The sequence below is a fragment of the Solea solea genome, chromosome 16 (assembly GCF_958295425.1).
Source record: "Solea solea chromosome 16, fSolSol10.1, whole genome shotgun sequence".
NCBI lineage: Eukaryota > Metazoa > Chordata > Actinopteri > Pleuronectiformes > Soleidae > Solea > Solea solea.
Window position 1 is genome coordinate 19,998,258 of NC_081149.1, and position 20,688 is coordinate 20,018,945.

Below are 20,688 nucleotides of genomic sequence, written 5' to 3' on the forward strand. Positions count from 1 at the left end.
GGCAAGTAAGTAAATCTAAATAGTTTTTTCTTACAGTAATTGATAAATGTTCTTCTACATTCTAAATTCATTGTTCAACAGTTCTTAACTTGTTCGGATTAAACAGTTGAAACAATAACAGTTAAATATATACTGTATGTATTGACGATAAACCCGCTCAGACGAGCTCGGGCCCTAATTAATGGATAAATAGCTGAATCCAGGGAAGGGCCAATGGCTGGGGTGCCCCTGAGCAAGGTACCCAATCCCCACTGCCTCTGGGCCCGGCTTGAAATAAATGCACTCTGGTTATTTAACATTATTTAACGTACATAGCTGATTTATTCACTTTCATTTGACACCAGCTCAGTTTGTTTGAATGCGAGTTTGAATACAGTTTACTGTGACTGACCGTTGTTGGAGCGTATCACCCGGGCAGAAATGCCGTTGGTCCCCAAAGGATGGTGAACCCCAGTTCCGTCCACTGCTCCGGCCTCGCTTGGCTGCTTTAAAAGCTCTGTCAGAGTCCTGGAGGAAGGAAGGAAACACACACACACACACACGTTTAGAGCAATCTGAAAAAGAGGACATAACTTTGTACACACACACAAACAAATCGCCACATGAGGAACGAAATCAGACAAAAATACAATCTTCCAAACAGTTAATATCAAAATTTGATGGCTCTTTTACTAATTCAGTTTCCTCTTTGAAACGCTGGGAGGAGACACTGTATCGGGTCCATTGTTGCTTTATTAATTCACATCACAGGTTAATTCAGTATAAGGTGCTGCACAGATTGCATTCCTCAAAAACATTTTCAGTGTATGTTGTTCACATTATATGTGGCATGTTGTGTAAAGTAGAAAAAAAAACATATGAGTATCTAGATGTTTGCCAACTGTGTGCATCAATCACTTATTTTTGTATTGTTTGATGATGCCTCCTAACACTGTAACTCAGGCAGGAAATGATCTGATTCAGAAGCACACACACAGGAAACAAGGACTGGAGCCGCTCTTTGTTTCAGAGAAACGGAAGCTGGTATTATTCTACTTAAGTGTTTAAAAACCTCAGTCCATCCTAATCTCAGCACTGTGGAGTAACAAGAGGCCACAGTAAATAGGTCGAGGAGAAGCGCCACTAATTTAGAGAAATAAATTGTTTTTATACACTGCAAACCAGCAAACAAGCAGCAGTTCAGCTGCTACCGCTGCATCCTCCACATGAAGGTCACGGGGGGACTGGAGACAATCCCAGCTGACAGAGGGAAAGTACACCCCGGATATGGCCAAAAGACAGAGATGAACAACCATTCGCTCTTGTGTTGACACCTACGTTCAATTTAGAATGTTCAATTAACCTCTGCATGTTATTAGACTGTGAGAGGAAACCAGGGTATATGAAGAAAACCCACACACACACACACACACACACATACACAGACTGACAGACACGTGGGGAAAACATGCAAACTCCATATACAGAACCGAGGAAATTTTAACAATTGAAACGCTATGTATAAATAAACGGCTTCCCATGCTTTACACACACTCAACGGCACTGCTCCATCTCTCACTCAACCACTCTCTCACCCACAAACAACAGAACAACAACAACAACATGACCCATAAAGAAGCTGCAGCACTCTTACATATTAATAGCAGACTGTGTTTCTCTTACCCTCATGACCCTCACTCACACCTTAACTCAGGAAGAAAGACAAGTATTTAACATAAAACAGAGATGAGGAAGTGAGGAAAGTGAAGAAGTAGGAAGGAAGGCAAGGCTAACATGGATCACACAGTCAGCCATGAGGGAAAACACTTAAGTCTAAAAAAATAAGTAGATCAAAACACTATACTGACAAACACAGAGAGAGTCATGGGGAGATCTGCAGTGTGGGAACTCATTTGATAATGTTTGACTGTAACATTGCTTTGGTTTCTACAGGTTTAACGCCGTCCGTGTGTCCATTTATTAAAGGTTTGAGGGACTACTTTATCTGGGGGGGAATCATTTATTGTTGTAAAATCTGTGGTTTGACCCGTTTTCATAAACAGATCGTTCAGTACAAGTGGGTCTGGTACATTCTGTGAAGGACTGAGCACAAAGTTGTTTTTTATTCACTAGGTAGTTTCAGCCGCGGTGATCTCATTTGTCTCGTACGATGATGCCATGTGAGTAATCACAGTTTAATAGCTACAATAAATGTCCCGGTGGGAAAATGGATGATATTAATGACTCTTTTACTAACAGCCACCAGATTCTCCTTCCTTTGTTTCTTTGCTCGAGGTAAACTAAAAAATTCTCTGCACTCCATGCTGTATTTTTTTCCCCAAAACCCCATATATAAGAGATTCAGTTGCTCATTTTGACGGAGTTAAAATTGGTAGACACAACCTGTTACTAAATTAAAATGAATTTCAACTGCATTTTATATAATATACTGTATATGTGCTAGTACTTTATATTAGCTATAGGCTAGTTACCGTGAACTTTGATAGATTTGGAAAAAAAATCAGTGCACACTGGTCCTGAACCGACAAAAACTATGCTGCAAAGCTTAAACAAAATTAGATTTAGACAAACAAAAGGCTAACAGGCTCACAAAAATTCCACTGATTTCAAAACACCCACCCATTACTGTAAAGAAATACAGATCCTAAGACTAGACAAAGCTCTGTGTGAGCGCCAACATCTGATCCACCTAGGCTGCTCAGTTGCCCATAATATCAACACATTTCCCCATCTTGCAAGGTTATTCTTTAAAACAGGGGTCTCCAACTTGTGGCACATGTGGCCCTCCAATGAATTTCATGTGGCCCATCACTTAGTATCAAATTATAATGACTTATTTCTGTATGTTTTGGTTTTTGTATATTCATTTTACATCATAAAAACGTGTTTATTGTGAACTAAATCAATAAACACAGACGCTCTTATTTAGAAATTTTGTGAAACCACTGCTCTTGAACAGTATTTTCCAAAAAGTTCGATCTTTTTTTTTTTACTCGACCAGTCCCCTACTGGCTGAACCTAATCGATTATTAATCGGTAACTAAATGAATTGTCAATTATTTTGATAATCGATTAATTGGTTTGAAGCTTTTTTCATTATTAAAACAAGATTTCTGATTGTTGTAGCTTCTTAAATATGAATATGTTATTCGTTTCTTAGCTTCATATAACAAAGAAATCATTAACAGTCAATCATTTTGGTTTGTGGACAAAAACAAGACTTTTGAGAACATCATTTCCAGGTTTGACAAACACTGATCAACATTTTAAGGACCAAACGATTACTCAATTAATCGTGAAAATAATCGTTCGTTGCAGCTCTATTTATGTATGTTTTGGGGTTTTTTTGTATACTAATTTTGCATCACAAAAACGTTTTATTGTGAACTATATCAGTCCATATCAACGTAGATGCTCTTATTTCGAAATTCTGTGAAACCACTGCTCCTGAACAGTTGTTATTTCCCAAAAAGTTAGATTTTCTTTTTTCACTTGACCGGCCCCCTACTGGCCAGACTAGATGCTCATTGGCCCGCAGGTCATTTGAGTTTGAGAACCCTGGTTTAAAACAATCCCAAATCTGGATCCATGACCCAATCCCCACCAACATCTAAGTTTCTCTTTCATGGGACATGACCCTATCAAACATCACCAAAATCCATCCTTAACTTTTTGAGATATGCTACTCATAAACAGAAGTGCAGCAAAACAAAACAAACAAACTCCTTGATGGAGGGAATAAGTTCTAATGCTGCTCATATGAAAAGTTTTATTGTGTTTCCACTCGTGCCCCCGCGGTCTCTAATTAGTTCTGTAAACTTTCCAGCGTTCGCGCACATTAACGCGGACTAAAAGTAAAGGCTCAGCATCAACATGTCATTATTGACAAGGAAATTATAGCCGCGTTGTCGACAAATCAGCTGTGACCCGAGAGCTGCTATCAAGAGGCCCATGAATATTTCCTGACTGTTAATCTCGCTGTTGAAACCTTGGCACAACCTTCTAAAATGCAATGGCGCGCTTGTATTTTTATAGGCCCGCTGTGAGATAACCGCCTGTGGTCATGAGAGCAGTAAGCATAAAAAAACATGAACACCAGCACGATATAATGAAACCCAAAACAGTAGACCTTCAAAATAAGTCATTTCTACCACGGGGAAGCTCGGAATATTTCTTTTCACAGTGATTTGTTTCAGACTAAATTAAAACTAAATGGAACCTGATATAACACTGTAACTGCTATGATGACTTTTGGCCATGTGCTTATCACAACTCCATCATAACAATGCCAAAATATCATTCATTTATTATATGGAACACATTTAAAATGGGCCTCCATGCTACAAATTTAAAATGTGACACAAACTGGTATCGGGCAGGAAAATTGTGAAATATAACTGTTACTTCTTTCATTTTCCCCTGACATGTTTCTCAGTGCAAAGGTGCCATTAAGCAATATTCAGCTGCTCCAGTGGAGCTGCAGAGCGACAAGTCCATCGCCTGTGCTTGTACTCAGTTCCCTGGTGTCGATATGAAGCAGGGGGGAGTTGCTGAAAAGCTTTCAGCTCAGCAAAAACCTAAGAAGTTTCATTTGAATTTCAACTCCTGCTGGGATCCACAAGTCATCGCTTGTGTCAGAAAATAAAAATTGTTTATTCACAAAGCAAAAAACAAAACAAAACACAAATCGTTTCAAAATAAGATTATTTCCAGGGGAAAGTGGAGTGGTGACTTTAAACAGCACCTGCAAAAACAGCATATATACTAAAAATGTCTCTACAGCCTGGAGTGTAGCCACACATGCATCTCAATTGACCTTTGCATTTTCTGCTTGCTAACCAATCAATTTTCGCTCTCTCATCCCATTTATATCTGTCCACATCCACTCCACTACTCCATTTGTCTTCCACTCTCCCCCCCCCCATCTCATTTTTCAACGATAATAAAGTGAGCTGAGGCTCTATCTACATCACTCTCTTCTCCCCTGTCCACTCACTGTGAGTCTCTCACGTTGGTTCCCTTGCTTGCTTTTTTTTTAAAGAATGTAACCAGTTAAGAATTCATTCATTAAGTTGAGATAAATGGAGCGGCTTCTTCGCTGCACCTTTGCCGGGACGTATAGCTCCTCAACTTGGGCAGAGAACAATGCAGCAACAGCCCTGATGCCGCTGTTTGTGAATCAAATGCATAAAACGTTCAAAAAAAGAATAAATAATCCTCCGTAACAAAGTCTCTCCTCTGGATGTAAAGCAAACGCACCAGGTGATTTCCCCAGGTGATTCAGGTTCATGTGTATCAAACTGAGATTAGGGTCATCAAAGCTTAACAACAGGGCGACGTGAGAGGCTTCTTCAGGCAACAGCCTTGTTGTTTGGCACGCTCACACATCATATACTTGGCAAAACAATGTTGAACAATTAAATTAAGTTCTCTTATTCACTGTTACACTGTAACTCAAAGGAAGACAAACTGATACGTCTTTTGTTCCTTCTGTGGTCACGTTGCAGCGCCAAATCAACTTAAAGGGTTGTGGTTAAGGGTTAAGGCTTTATTTATAGTTGTAGTATTGTGTATTTATGCATGTATTTCTTGTTATTTATTTATTTTTTACCCTTGTTCTTTGCCCAGTTTTTTTAATAAAACACTTACTACGTTCTCTCCGACATGCCATGTCTCCTCGTGCACTCTGGATTTGAGTTGTGTGATGAATGATGGTGTGTGGAGTGGTTAAACTGTGGAAACTGAACTGCCCTAATGGGATAAATAAATAAAGTTATCTGTATTATCTGCACAGTATTCTCCATCCTTCCTTTCCCCTCTCCAGAAAACAGTTGCTAACTTGCAATAGTAGCATACGGTTTCGCGTAATTCCTTTCTCTCAAAAGCCCAGATAAACACCAGTACTACTGTGTAGGTTATAACAGCATCACATTAACAAAGGCTCATTTCAATGCATGTATCTGCATCTGTCAGGACAGTGAGCCAGCGTGCACCCTGAATGTGAGGAAGCTAAATGGAACTCAGCCTTCATTAACATTCGTGATTTTATCTACGGTGACTGGTCAAAATGGAACCATTTAAAGAAAACCTCTGCAATGAACAAACTGTCAAACGTGAAGAGAGATTAAGCTGCTCTAAAATGTGAAAAGGGGAATTATGGGAATTTTTAAATCTGAGCCCTGACTTTAACCCTTAGAACAGCTGCATTTTTCCATTACTATGTTAAAACAGTACAGTATATACAGAGGCTACAAGAATGTGCTATATAGAGTGTCTTATATCCGTTTTTTCTAGCACAACCAAGACAATGTGATGACATTTCTTTTTCCATTTTCACCAACTATATAAACACACCTGGGCAAAAAGTACTCAAAATGTTTAAAATCGGATTGAATTTGTGAAATTTGGAAGTACGACACTGTTCAAAGTTCACTTGGCTCATTTCTTTCAACAAAAGTCTGAAGTCTTTTGTCATTAAATATTATTTAATGACCATGGTTTTATGTAATAAATGACATGTTGTCTTTTCACAAGTGTTGTGACCCAGGGTGAGCTTTATAAAGTCTCGGAGACTTGTTTAAACTTTTCAGCAGGGCGAGAAGACACAAACAAGGGTCCTCCAGGTTCAAAATGGAACTTGACAAAACATAAAAAGCCAGCAGCCATGGTTGCTGGTCCAACTAATAAAAGTGACAAATGAAAAAAACCTTTGAGGTCCAAGCATGAGTGCGTTTCCCCCTGAAGCTGTTTAATATGTGCGGTAATTGCTTTAAAAGGAATTTCCGCTGTGGTTAATATTTTCAGTCGAGCGCGATTAGAGATCATTCAGACATCCATAGCAAAAACAATTAGCCTCTTAAACTGCAATGATATTCAGTCACCATGAAGCTTCCAAACATGTGGCGCTTGATTTCCACAGTGTCTTTATTAACTCCTCCTCTCATTTCAAATACTCTGAAACAGAAGAGTAAGGTTACTAATGAAATAAATGGGTCTAAAAATAGTGTTTGAACTGGGATTTTACACAAGGTGATGCCACACTCCAAAGATAAGCTCTGTTTTATAGAGCACTTTAGATCAGAGTTTGCAAGCAATGTTTTTATAAAACTAATAATAAGACATTCAACATTAATTTAAGTAATTATTATTATTTAAGTAAAGGTCATTCCATATCAAAACACTTTTACTTTTAGTTTTTCCCACTTTTTCTTCTCTAGACCGACTCCTTCTTGACCAGACTAGACACTCATTGGCCCCCAGGTCATTTGAGTTTGACACCCCTGGTTTAGATTGCTCATGTGTGCGTGTTTGCATGTGTATTAATGCTAATAAAATGCTTCATAATTTAATTACAAGGTTAAAAGTATCTGCCCATCCTTTAGTTTGTTGGTCTTTGTCAACAACTGATCAACTGAACTGTCTGGAAACACCGGGGAAGAGAAGACCTTCACCGACTCACTCACTTATTCAGGCGAATCCAAGTCTGCATTCGAAATGTGAATTTCAAAAAGTTCATCTTTGAAAGTTAAAAGACTGAATTTATCATTTAAAGCTCCAGTACGGAACCTTTATCACACATTGTGGACTTCTGAGTAACTAACACTGCTGTCTCTATGACTTCATTTTCTAGTAGTTGTCAAGTAAACATACTAATAGAGAGAAAAGAGAGATACTACACTGTCTGCTTTGCAGGACAAATTGTTTTTTTTCTACAGTTCTTCAGTAAAAATAATGTGGGTTTTTTTTGCCGTAGTGTTACTTGTCCTGACGATATTCAGGAAACTTGGAGCTGTGTGATGCAAACCCAGGCAGATTGGCACATGCAGGCATTAGTCAGACAGTTATTTAGGGGAGTGCTGTTGGCTGAGCGTGCATTTTTAAACTCACAAATTGTGAGGAAAAGAATGAAAATACTGTATGACTGTGAAATCCTACTGAACGTCCCCGGTGTATTTTTAGCAGTAGAATTTATCTCTTGTTGAAACTTGTTGTGGGCGCTTCCTTGTGTTTTTAGCCACAGTGGTGCTCTATGAAGCTATGTGCTTCTTTGCCCGGAGTCTGCACCGGTCAGCATTAGTTGGAAAATGCTTTATTAAGGAACACAGAGAGAGTGTAACTCATTTGGCTGTAACAGACATTTGTTTATATTTAAAAGTGACCCATCATCACATATTTTTTGGTCAATTTTTATGTTAATGTGATAAACAGTGAGAGCAAACACCTGCAACCGTGACGATTTGTTGTTTGTGTACCACAGCCCCGGTTGTATAACTAAATAACAACTTTTTCCTTTTCAACCGTCTACTTTTTTTTTGTGTGTGCTAAAAATAAAATGAGAAACAAAACACATTCCGTTGTTCTCCATACATGTATATACACACACACATACTCTCCGGGGTCTCTAACACAATATTTTGTAGCTGAATCACTCTTCACTGTCACAGCAGGTTAGTTTACATTACAAGGCTCCCAGCAGAAGACTCCAGAGGAGCTGTGCGCAGGCCCACAAGCTCGCTATTTTTAAACCGTGATGCTGTATAATTGTGTGTAATGCCGCTTTTTGCCACCTACAAAACAAAAATACAGATCCTGCTCACACACTCGCACACTTGCCAAACAGAAGCTGCATGTTTGTATAAACGCTCCTACAGTTGGGCCTAGAGGGAGTTCATGATGCCACACAGGAGTGACTCACCCTTTAATTCACCCTTTAATTCTGAGATGTTACAACGGGTGGGGATTGCGGATAGTTATATAACCATGCAATGACTCTCCATCTTTCACATATTCCACTGCTTTATTATAAGTCAAAACTATTACAAAACTATATTATGCTCAGGTGATCTGACCATCATCTACCTTCTAAGGGTTAGGGTCACGGGTGTCCATTGGTCCCTTCAGACCTTTTTTCGACAGTAAAAGTTACACACAAATGCACTGTTTTATTATATAATTTTATTTGCATTGTCACTATTATCATTTTTAAATGGAAATCCAACCATGATCTGGAGTCAGATATCATAACAGGATGTGAATGTATGTATTAGTCGGTTACAACTGGGTTACAAACCCAGGATTCTGGTTTCAAAGCACAACTCCTTCCCCGCTGAGCTAATGGGGATGACACGTGACTAAAATAAATTTTCTGTCCCACTCCGTCGCGGGCCATAAATAATGCATAATAAAACCGAAGCTGCAAGTCGTACAAAATCTTACAGAGGGCCGTGATTGGCCCGCAGGCCAGACTTTGGACATCCCTGTTCTAAGTGAACAGTACTTCCTTGAGTGCTGTGCAAAAGTCTTGGGCCATCATTAAATGTGTTGTTTTAGCAACACTATAATGACCATAAAGAATGATTATTTCTTAATCCCTTTATTGGAATACGTCCAGAAATACGGGAAACACATATGCAGTTTTAAAATAACAACATTTATCAGGAAATAAAACGGCTTCTACAGGTTAAGGTGTCAAGTGTCTTGGTCTCGGCACGACTCGGCACAGCGCGGCACGACTCGGCACGGCACGACTCTACGCGGTTTGGTTGCTTTACCATTGTAATAAAGTATCTCCTTAATGAGCGTCATCACTGCAGAGCTGTGACTTTGTTCTATACACGACACACACAGTTAGAATCAGTTAATGAAAAGATTTGTTCAGTACTTCCTCCTTGACCGGAGCACAGACTCCGTCTAACAGAGTCACTGAACTAAAATACAGCAGCAGGGTTTGTGATGCCACTCACGATCAGCAGTGCTGTCGCTAAATACACCAGACTCCTCTGTGAAATATTGAGATTTTAGACATTTCTGTGCTAAATGTTGGACATTAACGCAAGTTTTCAGGATTTTTAAGTCTTTTCAATTGATCTACAGTTCGCCATTGTTCAGTTTGATTCTTATGTTGGACGTCACGCTCATGCCTCTGCCAGTGACGACACTCTGACCAATCAGTGGACGACTCTCTTGGAATCTCACAAGAACAGGTACTTGGTACTATCACTAATGGAAAAGCAAAAAAATGTGCCGTGGTGAGTCGAGTGGTGCCGTTACCATGTATTGGAAAAGAAGCATTATAGACCCTGACTCGCTTAAACCTGGAGTAAGAGCCTTAACTGATGTTGTTGATTATATATGAGATCAACTTTCAGTCACATCACTCCAAATGAATTTGACAGACACAAAAACAACAAAGCTGCTGATGCCCAAAGACTTCTTTGTCCTGAATTTTGAAAAACAAAAAACACTTCACTTGCAATGAGATAAAGAAGCATTTTCACACACTGCTCTTTACAAAACATCTGCTGTAATGAGCAGTTCTGTTCCGCAGCTTCTTTGAAGTGTGTCATACTTGAAGGGTGTGATTGTTATGTAAATTGAGCTGAAGTTCGTAGTTACTGCTCCAAAAACTGTTGCCTCTGAATGGGATGTTTGAACCAGGATGTGAAATAAAGCCTTTGTGAGTAAGATGAGAAGCACAGAAATGAGATGTTCAGATGTATCTGTCTTCTCCCGCTTCCTCCTTCTCTTTGTCTTTGTCTGAAGCTATGGAATAACTGAGGCAACAACAACACACACACACACACACACTGATAGCACAGGCTAAATGGGCACTGTAGTGGCACAAGAGGTGGCTTGCATTATCTCAGAGGGTGTCTGTTACACGAGTCACTCGGACACATAAACATCCTTTACTCTGACACACACTCACACACGCTCACACAGAGCAGGCAGGTAGCTGCCAGATAGTGCACCCTCGTAGGCTTGGTACAGAGCCTATGTCTGTCCCTGCCATACTCCTAATAGAGCTGACAGCTGCCAAATAACGTCCATTGGCATTGTTGAGTGCCGACCATGCCAGGGTCTGTTTTTGTTGAGTCTTTCGTTGTATGAGGTTGCAAGAATATAACTTAGTTTATCAATGCATCTAGTTTGGAACAAAATGGTGTCCTAATATTTATTTCTTCATTGAGGTCACAGGATTATTCAAATATCAAAAGCTCTGTAAATGTCACTTGTGATGTCTTTGTCACGTCCATTTGATACATTATATTAGTAATAATATAATAATATTCTCTTACAGTCAGCAAAAAAAAACCTGTGGTTAGTTTAACTGCACATTTCAGTGACTCAGCAGAGTCTCAAACTTGTGACCCATGTTATAATGGGATATTTTACTTATTAAGAGATTAATTTTGCATCATATATGCTCAAATTGCATTATCTATCCAAATTAAAAGAAACACTTTTATTTTGAAATGATGTGAAATATCTTCACAAAAATGTGGACTTTTTTTCACTTGACTGGCCCTCACTGACCAAACCAGACTCAGTGGCCCCCAGGTCATTTGAGTTTGAGACCCCTGGTTTCAAGGGATGTGATGACTGGACTCTCTCATCATGTCCACAGTTCACCAAGATTTTAACCAAGTTCTGCATTTCATTTGCAGATTAATTTGAACTCTAATAGAATTAAATGATTGTCGATATTTTCTTCTCTCTCTCACACAAATAAACCCACTTAAATATGTTTATTGGTAACAAGAAATAGACTATTGTTAGTGTCTTGTTTTGTTTCTAATAAAGACAAAGTGGAGATGCAATCAATTGGTCCAATCCAATTTCTTGCTGTTTGCCACTTAGAAAATAGTCACAAGAGCCGTGATTAAAATCCTCCCCCTTCAAGAAGACAAATCATGTAAGCCGACGCACCACGTTTTTGCAGGAGATTCAACATTCTTTGGTCAAAAGAAGAAGAAGAAAAGTTACATCGCTATCATTATTGTGCACCGTGGGAATGTTTTTAATGTACTTTTTCCGAAGCTAAGCTTTAAAACAGCCCGCTTGGTGACAATTTTGTGATCACTCAGTTCATGGCATCGTAAAATGTTGGTTTAACCTAAACATGTGTTGCTCCGTCGCTCCGTCTGGCTTCTAGTGATTTTAAATCATCTGCTCTTTGACCATGATGACGGAGAGAAGCAACACACAGAGAGACAGAAATCTGCTCACACTGAAAACACTGCTGAGATAACGGATATTGTTTTCTGTTTTTTAAACTCATGGTTTCAGCTCTAATTTAAGGTATTGATATACTGTACATGGCATGAGTGATGAACAGGCAAGTAGACAGAAAAAAAAGGAAAATAATTCAACGGCAGCATGTTGGAAGGAGCATGGACCGGTCGCTGGCAGAGTCTCAGTGCTACGGCTGTGGCACTGCCGAAGATGATGTCACACAAAAATACCATATGTCAACCTCTGAGTCACTGCCTGCACTCATTATTTTAGGCTGCCTTTATTTTAGAAACAACAGAGAGAGGGAGGGGGAGACAGAGAGAGAGAGAGAGAGATTCATTCTCCTCGAGGGATTTGTTCTCAAACATTCATCAGCGTGACGCACACAGAGCCCATGCATGAGAACACCTACACGCAACACAGTCGCACAAACCTGCTTAATATCCATCACCCTGTGAGGCCTTTAACAATATTGATGACACTCATAATACTCTGATCGCACCGTCGTCCATCATTAAACTGAGATCGACGGGAAGGTATCGATCGGTTTTATTACATATCTATTACTGTCAAAACAGCTTGAACCGCTCAACGTGGGATCCTGTGGGAGAGGTCGTTAGAGGTCGCCATCAAAGTGAACAGAACACACCACATTTTATACTAATATGAGACATTATTTAACCCAGCATGTGGCTGCTCTGACTTGTGCTTCTTTTAATCAATGTTTTGTCTTGTGGGAAAGATGGGAAAGAAAGGAATGGTTTAGTTTTTTTGTTTGTTTTTTCATTTATTTACTTAGATATGGTTACATTGCCATTTAAAAAAACATTTAAAAATGATAATTGTGACAAAAAGTTGTTATAAAACAGTGCATTTGCATGTCAATTTCACTGTTAAAAATGTCTGAATGGACCATCGCCCCTGGGAATCTTCACATTATTAAATGTGGCCCTCTTTTAAAATAAAGTATGGACAACCCTGCTGGTTGGAGGAGAGGAAGAAGAGAGAAGGATTGTTTTGCTGCGACTAAAATCGTTCGGTGATTTTTAAAGCCCACTGAATAATTCATCTGTACTCATTCACCTCATATTTTAGCAATCTTTCATTGCACATGTTCACATTGCAACGATTACAGTGACAAAAACGCAGTTCACCAGTCAGTGCTCTGCAGCACGACGTTTCACACAATGCAACGCGACGCAACACGAATGGGAGCCAAGAGTGTGTTTCGCTCACATGTACATCCACATCCATGCTCGGGTAATCCCTTTATACTGCGTTTAGCTAAAAGTTCAGCCTTGTTCACAGACTTCAAAGGTGTGCGTAACATGTAGTGTGTCACAGGGTTTCCACACACACACACACACACACACACAGGCAGAGAGAGAGAGAGAGAGAGCAAGGCCACTCTGGCAATGCAGTATAATAATGTATAAGCAATTCTCTCAGCCAAGTCATGTCCTTTGTTCTTTTCGTGCTTCTTATGAAACCACATTGACTTCCATTCATTTGGAGAGCGGAGCCAAATATACATCCTTTATTTAACCAGGTAAAAAAAAGCCTCACTGAGATATAAAAAAGTGATCTGATCAAGAAGGCAGCACAACAACAGTCACAGATTACAACAGCACAAACAGACAGATGCAATTATCATACACAACAAATACGCCTGTCTAAAACGATCTGAAGCAGTCACATCCACCGAAAGGGTTTTCCTCTCCATCCCTCAAAATCGACTTGAACTGCCCCACGGAGATCAGCTCTGACAAATTCAGATCAGCCTGTAAGTGATTCCATGTTGAGGGAGCGGCATATTGGGACCATCATACGTAGAACAGAATGAGAGCGAGAGCTATATTGATCCGCACGTGTACGTAGATAGATGGGGAGGAACTAGGTCAAAAATTGCAAAAAGCATTAACCATGACCATTTAAATTCTAACCACAATTCCAATCCGAGGCCTAAATTCAACCACTTCAGACGTCAGAAATGAGGTTCTCTCTCATGAGGTCCAGGTTTTGGTCTCAGTGAGGACTACTGGCCCTGACAAGGTCAGTGTTTATGCCAGAGAAGGTCCTAAAGAGGTAACAGATATAAGTACACACATATACAATGAGCCTGAGCTTGGCGTTTTCCTCCATTACATGAGTGATTGTGTACCTACAGGATGGATCGTATCACTGACTCTAATCTATCAACCTGTCTGGCTTGACTACTTTTAATTCCATCCATACCATCCTCCTCCTCCTCCTCCTCTCTCTCTTCCTTTCAATACATTATTGGGCCTCTCTACCTTTAATCAATCGCTGAACCTCTGTCTTCTTCCACATCATCTTCTACATACTCTACTACATAATCTACTCTCCGTTTGTGGCCTATGAGGTAGGTTTCATGTCTTTTTTTTTCTTTCAAAACCGATTTTCAGTAAGATTAGAAAGCATTTTCGAATAATTCACTTACCCGAGATTAGATTTGCTCGGCTTCTACAGGTTCACTTTCACTTTTTTTGAAAAGAAAAATATAACATGTGCTTCCAAACGATTAAAACTATTTTTCCTCTCCAAAATACCTCTTTCTTCTTTAGCACATTCACCAAACTGCTTCTTTTTTTTTTTTTTATCTTCCCACCACCCCCAAAACCTTAATATACACCAGACAATAACAATGGTTCATGTTCAAACTGGATGTTTCTCATTTAAAAAGCATAAAAATCACTCTTTCACATTCAGTCAGTTCCTTCTCATATCCTCAGTGGCTCAGTGAAGGGACGCGAGGAAGAGAGACGTAGATTAATGGAGTGATGGCATGAAAAATTAACTCCCTCGGTTGTCTGTTTTTATTCAAATGCCAATTACTCAGTCTCTTTCACCAGTTAATCTAAAATTCTTCCTATAGCAAGCTGTCCATTTTGCTCAAATTCACACTCTCTTTTCCCCCCGTTCCATTGTGCCGCTCAATCTGTTTTCCTTTCTTATCCGTTTTCTCTTTGTAATGACTCCAACTATCTTCCTACCCCTCTCTTTTTTTTTGCTTACTTAATGCCCGTCCCTCCTTCCTCTTCTCTACCTCTCTTACTCTCTTTTGTCTAATGGTCTCTCCTTATCTCTGCCTCCTGACCCCCTCTCTCTCCCTCTCCCTCTCTCGCGCTCTCTGTTACGTGTGCTGTTTAGCTGCGCTTAGCTTCACCTGTCAGCTTAGATCAGGGCTGTGGTGCAGCAACATGACAAACTGCCCTCTGATTCACACACACACACACACGTGTAAGCACACACACTTGTAGCATTTTCTCAGAATCCCCTTCACCCCGTTTCCCACTTTGTCTGGCTTAGTGTTTGTGCACACTCGCAGTTACCAAGCCTGTCTTTGTACCAATAACAAACCAAAAAAAAAAAAAAAAAAAAAAACGAAAACCAAGATTTTGCCAACTGTATAATGGGTCATCTCATCTCATTTCAGATGTGAACACAGACACCACACTCCTGGATTGATTATAAAAGTGCAAACTGTGAAACTGAATTATAGTGAGCGTGGAAGCAGATCTATTGTAAATTATCTCAGAGGATACGTGGCTCGTATTGCGTGGTTGTGAGAGATTAGCTTTTGTTATTGTGTAACAACAGAAGTTGTTGCACGAAGGGACTGTAGTTCATAATAAATCGAAATAAGTGGTTAATATGTGAATATCAGTGAATATGCATAATTCCTGTTGGTGAATAGGCAATGAAGTAAGTGGTTGGACACAACACAAAATTAATATGTATATGTATATATACATTTATATATATATATATATATATATATATATACATATATATATATATATATATGTACATACATTTTCACACATTCTTTGTGTGTGTGGGGGTTTTCAACATGAACTCCCGTTTCCTCCCACAGTCCAAAAACATGCAGCAGTTAATTGAACACTACTAAAATGACCAGAGGTGTGAATGTGAGAGGGAATGTTTGCTCATCTCTATCAGATGGGATTGACTCCAGCGACCAGTGACCTTCACATGGAAGATGAAGCCGCATGAACAAAGTGAATAAATTAAATTCACATTCACCTAAGATGGTGTTTATAGCAGAATGGCCATGATGCATTTATAGGCTGGGGGAACAATCCCGTACATGTTGTTGTTGCTTGCCCTTCCTTTTTAATGGAATCACATTGCGCAGATACGTAGGGTTATAATAAAAAAGGTTCCTATAGCTCTCAGAGAAAAGAAAGGCCATAAATCCATTTAATGACTGGATATACTAGCGGGAGCTAAGCTGGTGGAATGCTCATCGCTTTGAGATGAATAGAGGATCACAACAAACGTGCGTACAGCGAGAATGTAAACAGTAGAAAGTGGTTAATTATATGTTCCGTGCTTGTGTGCGTGTGCAGGATAACGCCTTTGCACACACAAATGAACATATAGTACACACAGATGTGAACGGGCATGGTGAGCAGGCCATGTGTGAGGCCTCCTCACACATGAAACAGAGGCGTAATTATTTTGCATAAATAAACGGGGAAATTCATGGCTTCGCTGCTTGTCTGGTGTCACTTGCATTTGAATGACGGATGCAATGGAAACTGCTTACAGCAGAGGTGAGAAGCTGTTTAAATGAAACCATAGAATAGTTCTGCAGTGACTTTAAAGAAAACTAGATGCAGATTGGCTTAGAAACTGACAACACAGAGCGACAGTCTGTGTGCATAGTTCGTGGAGACGCGCATGCTGCGATGAGAAATGTCAAGAATCATTACAGCTGGAAACCTGCCACTCTGGATGAGTCACAAGGACATATGTGGTTGGATAATGTCAGTGCTCGTTGTCGGGGGTTTGGTGCCCAAAAAGTAGGTTTCGTAACACCGCACTGACAGAGACAGAGACAGAGAAAGTTTGGTGATAAGGACCTAAATGCTCACAGGACAAATTGTGTAACAGCCTCATTGCTGCACGTCACAGCTTTGAGAAGCAGAGAGAACATTTCCCAAAGCACACGTTTTTTTCTCAACAGGGCATTACAGAGCCAGTTACTCATAAGCATTACATAGGAAAAACACAGGACACTAGAATTAATGTTTTGCTTGTTGTTTTGGCAAAAAGCTAAAAGCGGTGAGTAGTGTACTAGTCCAAGAGATCCAGCCAATGCATTACTGTAAAGAAATAGTGTGAAATGTGTCAAATAATTTAGTAAAGACCCTCAAAGGATGTAAAAACTAATCGGTATTGGCAGATTTAAGGTTTAAAATGTATTATCTGCTACCTCCTTGACTTTTATGCTGGCACCCTCTACAACTATAATGATTTTAAGTTTATTTATTCTGCTCAATGAAGAAAATCTATCTCTGCTGCAACAATGGTCGGCAAAATATTGTGTTTCTTTCACTACAGGAGACTAAACGACCTCTGCAGTTGGGTGCAAAGATAGAGAGTTAAGCTAAAGTGTCGCCAAGAGAGGGAGACAGTAATAATCAATTTACAAAACGAGCGCTTGTTCGGTGACTTGATTGTAACAGTAGATAAATAATTACAGTAGAGAGCAGGAGAAACACACAGCCAGTGGAAACAGGAAGTGACAATAAGTTTCATTCCATATATTCAAAGTTTCGTTCAATATGTTCAGACTTTCAATCAATATGTTCTTAAATTAATTTCCTGAATGGCATACCATAATATATATAAATATATATATATATATATATATATATATATATATATATATATATGTATCAGTTAATGGCCCAAGCACTCCCGATATAGCAGAAAGTCCAATTTTGTGCATCCCTAGTTTAAAAAAGGTGTCCCCCACCCCTGGCCTACAGATATCATAGTTACTACGATCAACTGCTTGTTGAAAAACATACAAAAGCGTATACAAAAGCGATCGTATACAAAAGTTGCTCTCACTGCAGCAGGCCACACTACACTGCTGTATGTAGTGAGTTTACAAAGTTCATTATGGAGATTGTCATGCATGAATGCATTAAGATTCAGGCCCTCACAGGGTTTTTTTGGTCTCCCCGTCTCAGCTTCGTGACAGCGGATGATCGGCCGCACACGTGATTTTTATGTCGGATGCCTTTCCTGACACAACCCACTGTGGACATTTTAGAGTGTGCGTACCGCAGCCCTTGAACCTGGCAGGGACTTGAACCTTCCAGGCCCAGGCCCTCACATGTTTACACTCTCTTTAAGGTTTCGGGCCTGCCACAGTGTGTAATGTCAATCCCTGCCTGCTCTGCCAACTGTGTACGTGTATGCGAGTGCATGTGCTTGCTGTGCACCATATGATATCTTCTCACACTGCCATGGCTCACGGACTCATTTTGCCAGACTGTTCCTGCTCTGCTTGTGTCTTGGGACTATTGCAGTGTGTCACTATCAGCTCCACCCCCTCACAGCAGCAGGTGATGAGCGGGATACTTGGACCATTTGAACTGGATCAGAGTTTTCCCATTTATGTGTCAAACACATGGAAATTTGCATAAGAAATCGGTTGAGATCAATTTCACCCATAAGTGTCTGCCATTACTCATTTGAAAGAGAGTATTATTAAGCCAGAATTATATCAAAATACTGCTGTAAAGGTGCAAAAATGTAAAATTAGCACTTACTTAAATAAGTTCAAATCTTTGATAGTATCTACCGTTTGAATGTTTAAAATCCATACAGTGGTCCTGTAATATACATGTAGGAAAACAAATACTAGCAGTCCACAATTTCAAATATAAAGCGTGTGGTGTGCAGAGACACCGTGTTAATATACAGTGGAAAAGTACACTATACTACTGTAAAGTAACTATTCCTATATGACATTAGTATACACAGGCCTGCAGTGTTGTAAGTGTGATAAAGGAGCTTCCGGCTTTAGTTTGTATTCTCTTTCAAGTGTTGGGGGCTGTGAAAAGGACAGAAGCGCCTCTTGAAACAATCTTTCTTTTTCTTTTTCTTTAAAGCAACAGAGACGAGCGGAGGAAGAAAAGCCAGCAACTGAGACGGGAGTCAGTTGCTATTCTCTCAGTTTGCAGTGTTGACAATGCAACAAGAGCCTGAATATTTGATTCACGCTGTGAAAATACAGTGAACCCTCATTCACACGTTCATTGTTTCCATTTCAAACTGAAACGTCCCTGAAGTCTCTCTACATCCCACGCTTTTTACATGAGAAATAAGGTCACATGAGAGTTAGTCAAGGAACAGAATGTATACCACGTAGCTGCAAAGCATTGTGGGCCACAGAAGCAAACTGCCTTAAAGTGATAACTTGATGCTACAGATGTTTTCCTGACATCTGGTGAGTTTAAATGTTGTATACAGACGAGAAAACACCTCAGCCATTTCCCTTGGATTGTTCGGCATCCATTAACTATTCTTATTATGCATTGACAGATTAATAAACCATCATGGGGCACCGGGTGATTTCAGTCACAACCGCTAATGCTCACCGTGATGAATTATTTGAAAAGAGTAAACATCTGGGCCGCCCGAAATCTGCCTTTCCACCAAGATATGTATGCAGCACAGACAGCGATCCTCCCACCTCTTAAGATTTATCGCACTCATTTGTACTTCGGTAGGGAGGGGAGCAACTGTGTGAATAGAATGTAAATGCCTCTATATATTTCACACTGATAAACAGCAAATGGAGGAGGGGGGAAGGCTGATGAATAAGTGAACAAGGGAATGAATGGGCAAAAAAAAAAAGAGTCAAGGGGAGAAGAAGGTTATCGACAAAGAGATGAGGGGAAAGAAAGTAAAGACAGGCGATAGGAATATGGATTATTTGTAATCATTTGTAGTCTTATACAATCGTTACTGTAATCCTTGCATTTGGTCGATTTCTTGTTTCGTTTTGTTCTCGATTTAAACCTCACAATCAAGTGCTGTGAGAGTGAATCAACGGATATCATCGGACTTCTGGATTTGCTGAAGTGCACATATCATTTCCCTCTTTTCCGGTTCATGCCTCAGCTTATGTCACCGTGTATTCTGCGGTTTACTTTCCTCTTTTTCCCCCCTCACCCAAAACTCTCTCACTGTTCCCCTGGTCACGTTGCGTAACTGTGTCTCTGTGCTTTCATGCTCCACTTTCTTTGGGAGTGTAAAGACGTCATTTAAACACAATGGCTGAGGTGAAGGGAGACTAAAGTGGTTAGCAGTGTATTTTTTATAACCTCAATAAGATAAGAGTGAACAGAGAAAAGTCAGTTTCCTGCAGCAGTAACGGAACGGAACTAAAGTGCTTCTTTTTCATTAGCCTTCGTAAACCCCTCTGTCATAACCACAATATGTGAAATTATTTCTTTCACACTGATTATTATGACAATCTAAACACAATTCAGTAAGTTTTAAAAGGTTAAACCTCCAGTTACCCATTTTCCTGACTATTTTGCCTAAGTTTTAAAAATCTATTTAACTCCTGGCTGTAAGTTATGAGGTAAAAAGAATAAAAATCAGAAGGGGGATTCAAAAAAAACCTGAAGCACTTTATCTATGAAAGTGTAATCACACTGAAATGTGGTGCTGTGCCGACACTTAATCCACAGAGGACTGAGAGAAGAAACGTAACATTGTTCTTCTTGTTCAAATTTTTAAGGTAAGGTTAAGGCAACTGGCTAACTTTCAACTGATCGTACAAATAAGGAATACATCCGAGTAGAATTCGGAAAAGAT

At 39.7% G+C, this 20,688-nt stretch overlaps 1 protein-coding gene across 2 annotated transcripts in view; it reads right to left on the reverse strand.

Annotated features, from left to right (window-relative positions):
* Positions 1 to 20,688, reverse strand: part of LOC131475947 (protein shisa-8) — a 91,228-nt gene that overhangs the window by 46,622 nt on the left and 23,918 nt on the right. For both annotated transcript variants that reach the window (XM_058654346.1, XM_058654345.1), the window contains exon 3: positions 392 to 507. In XM_058654346.1, coding sequence (XP_058510329.1) covers positions 392 to 507 — 116 coding nt within the window. The remainder of the gene's footprint in view (positions 1 to 391; positions 508 to 20,688) is intronic.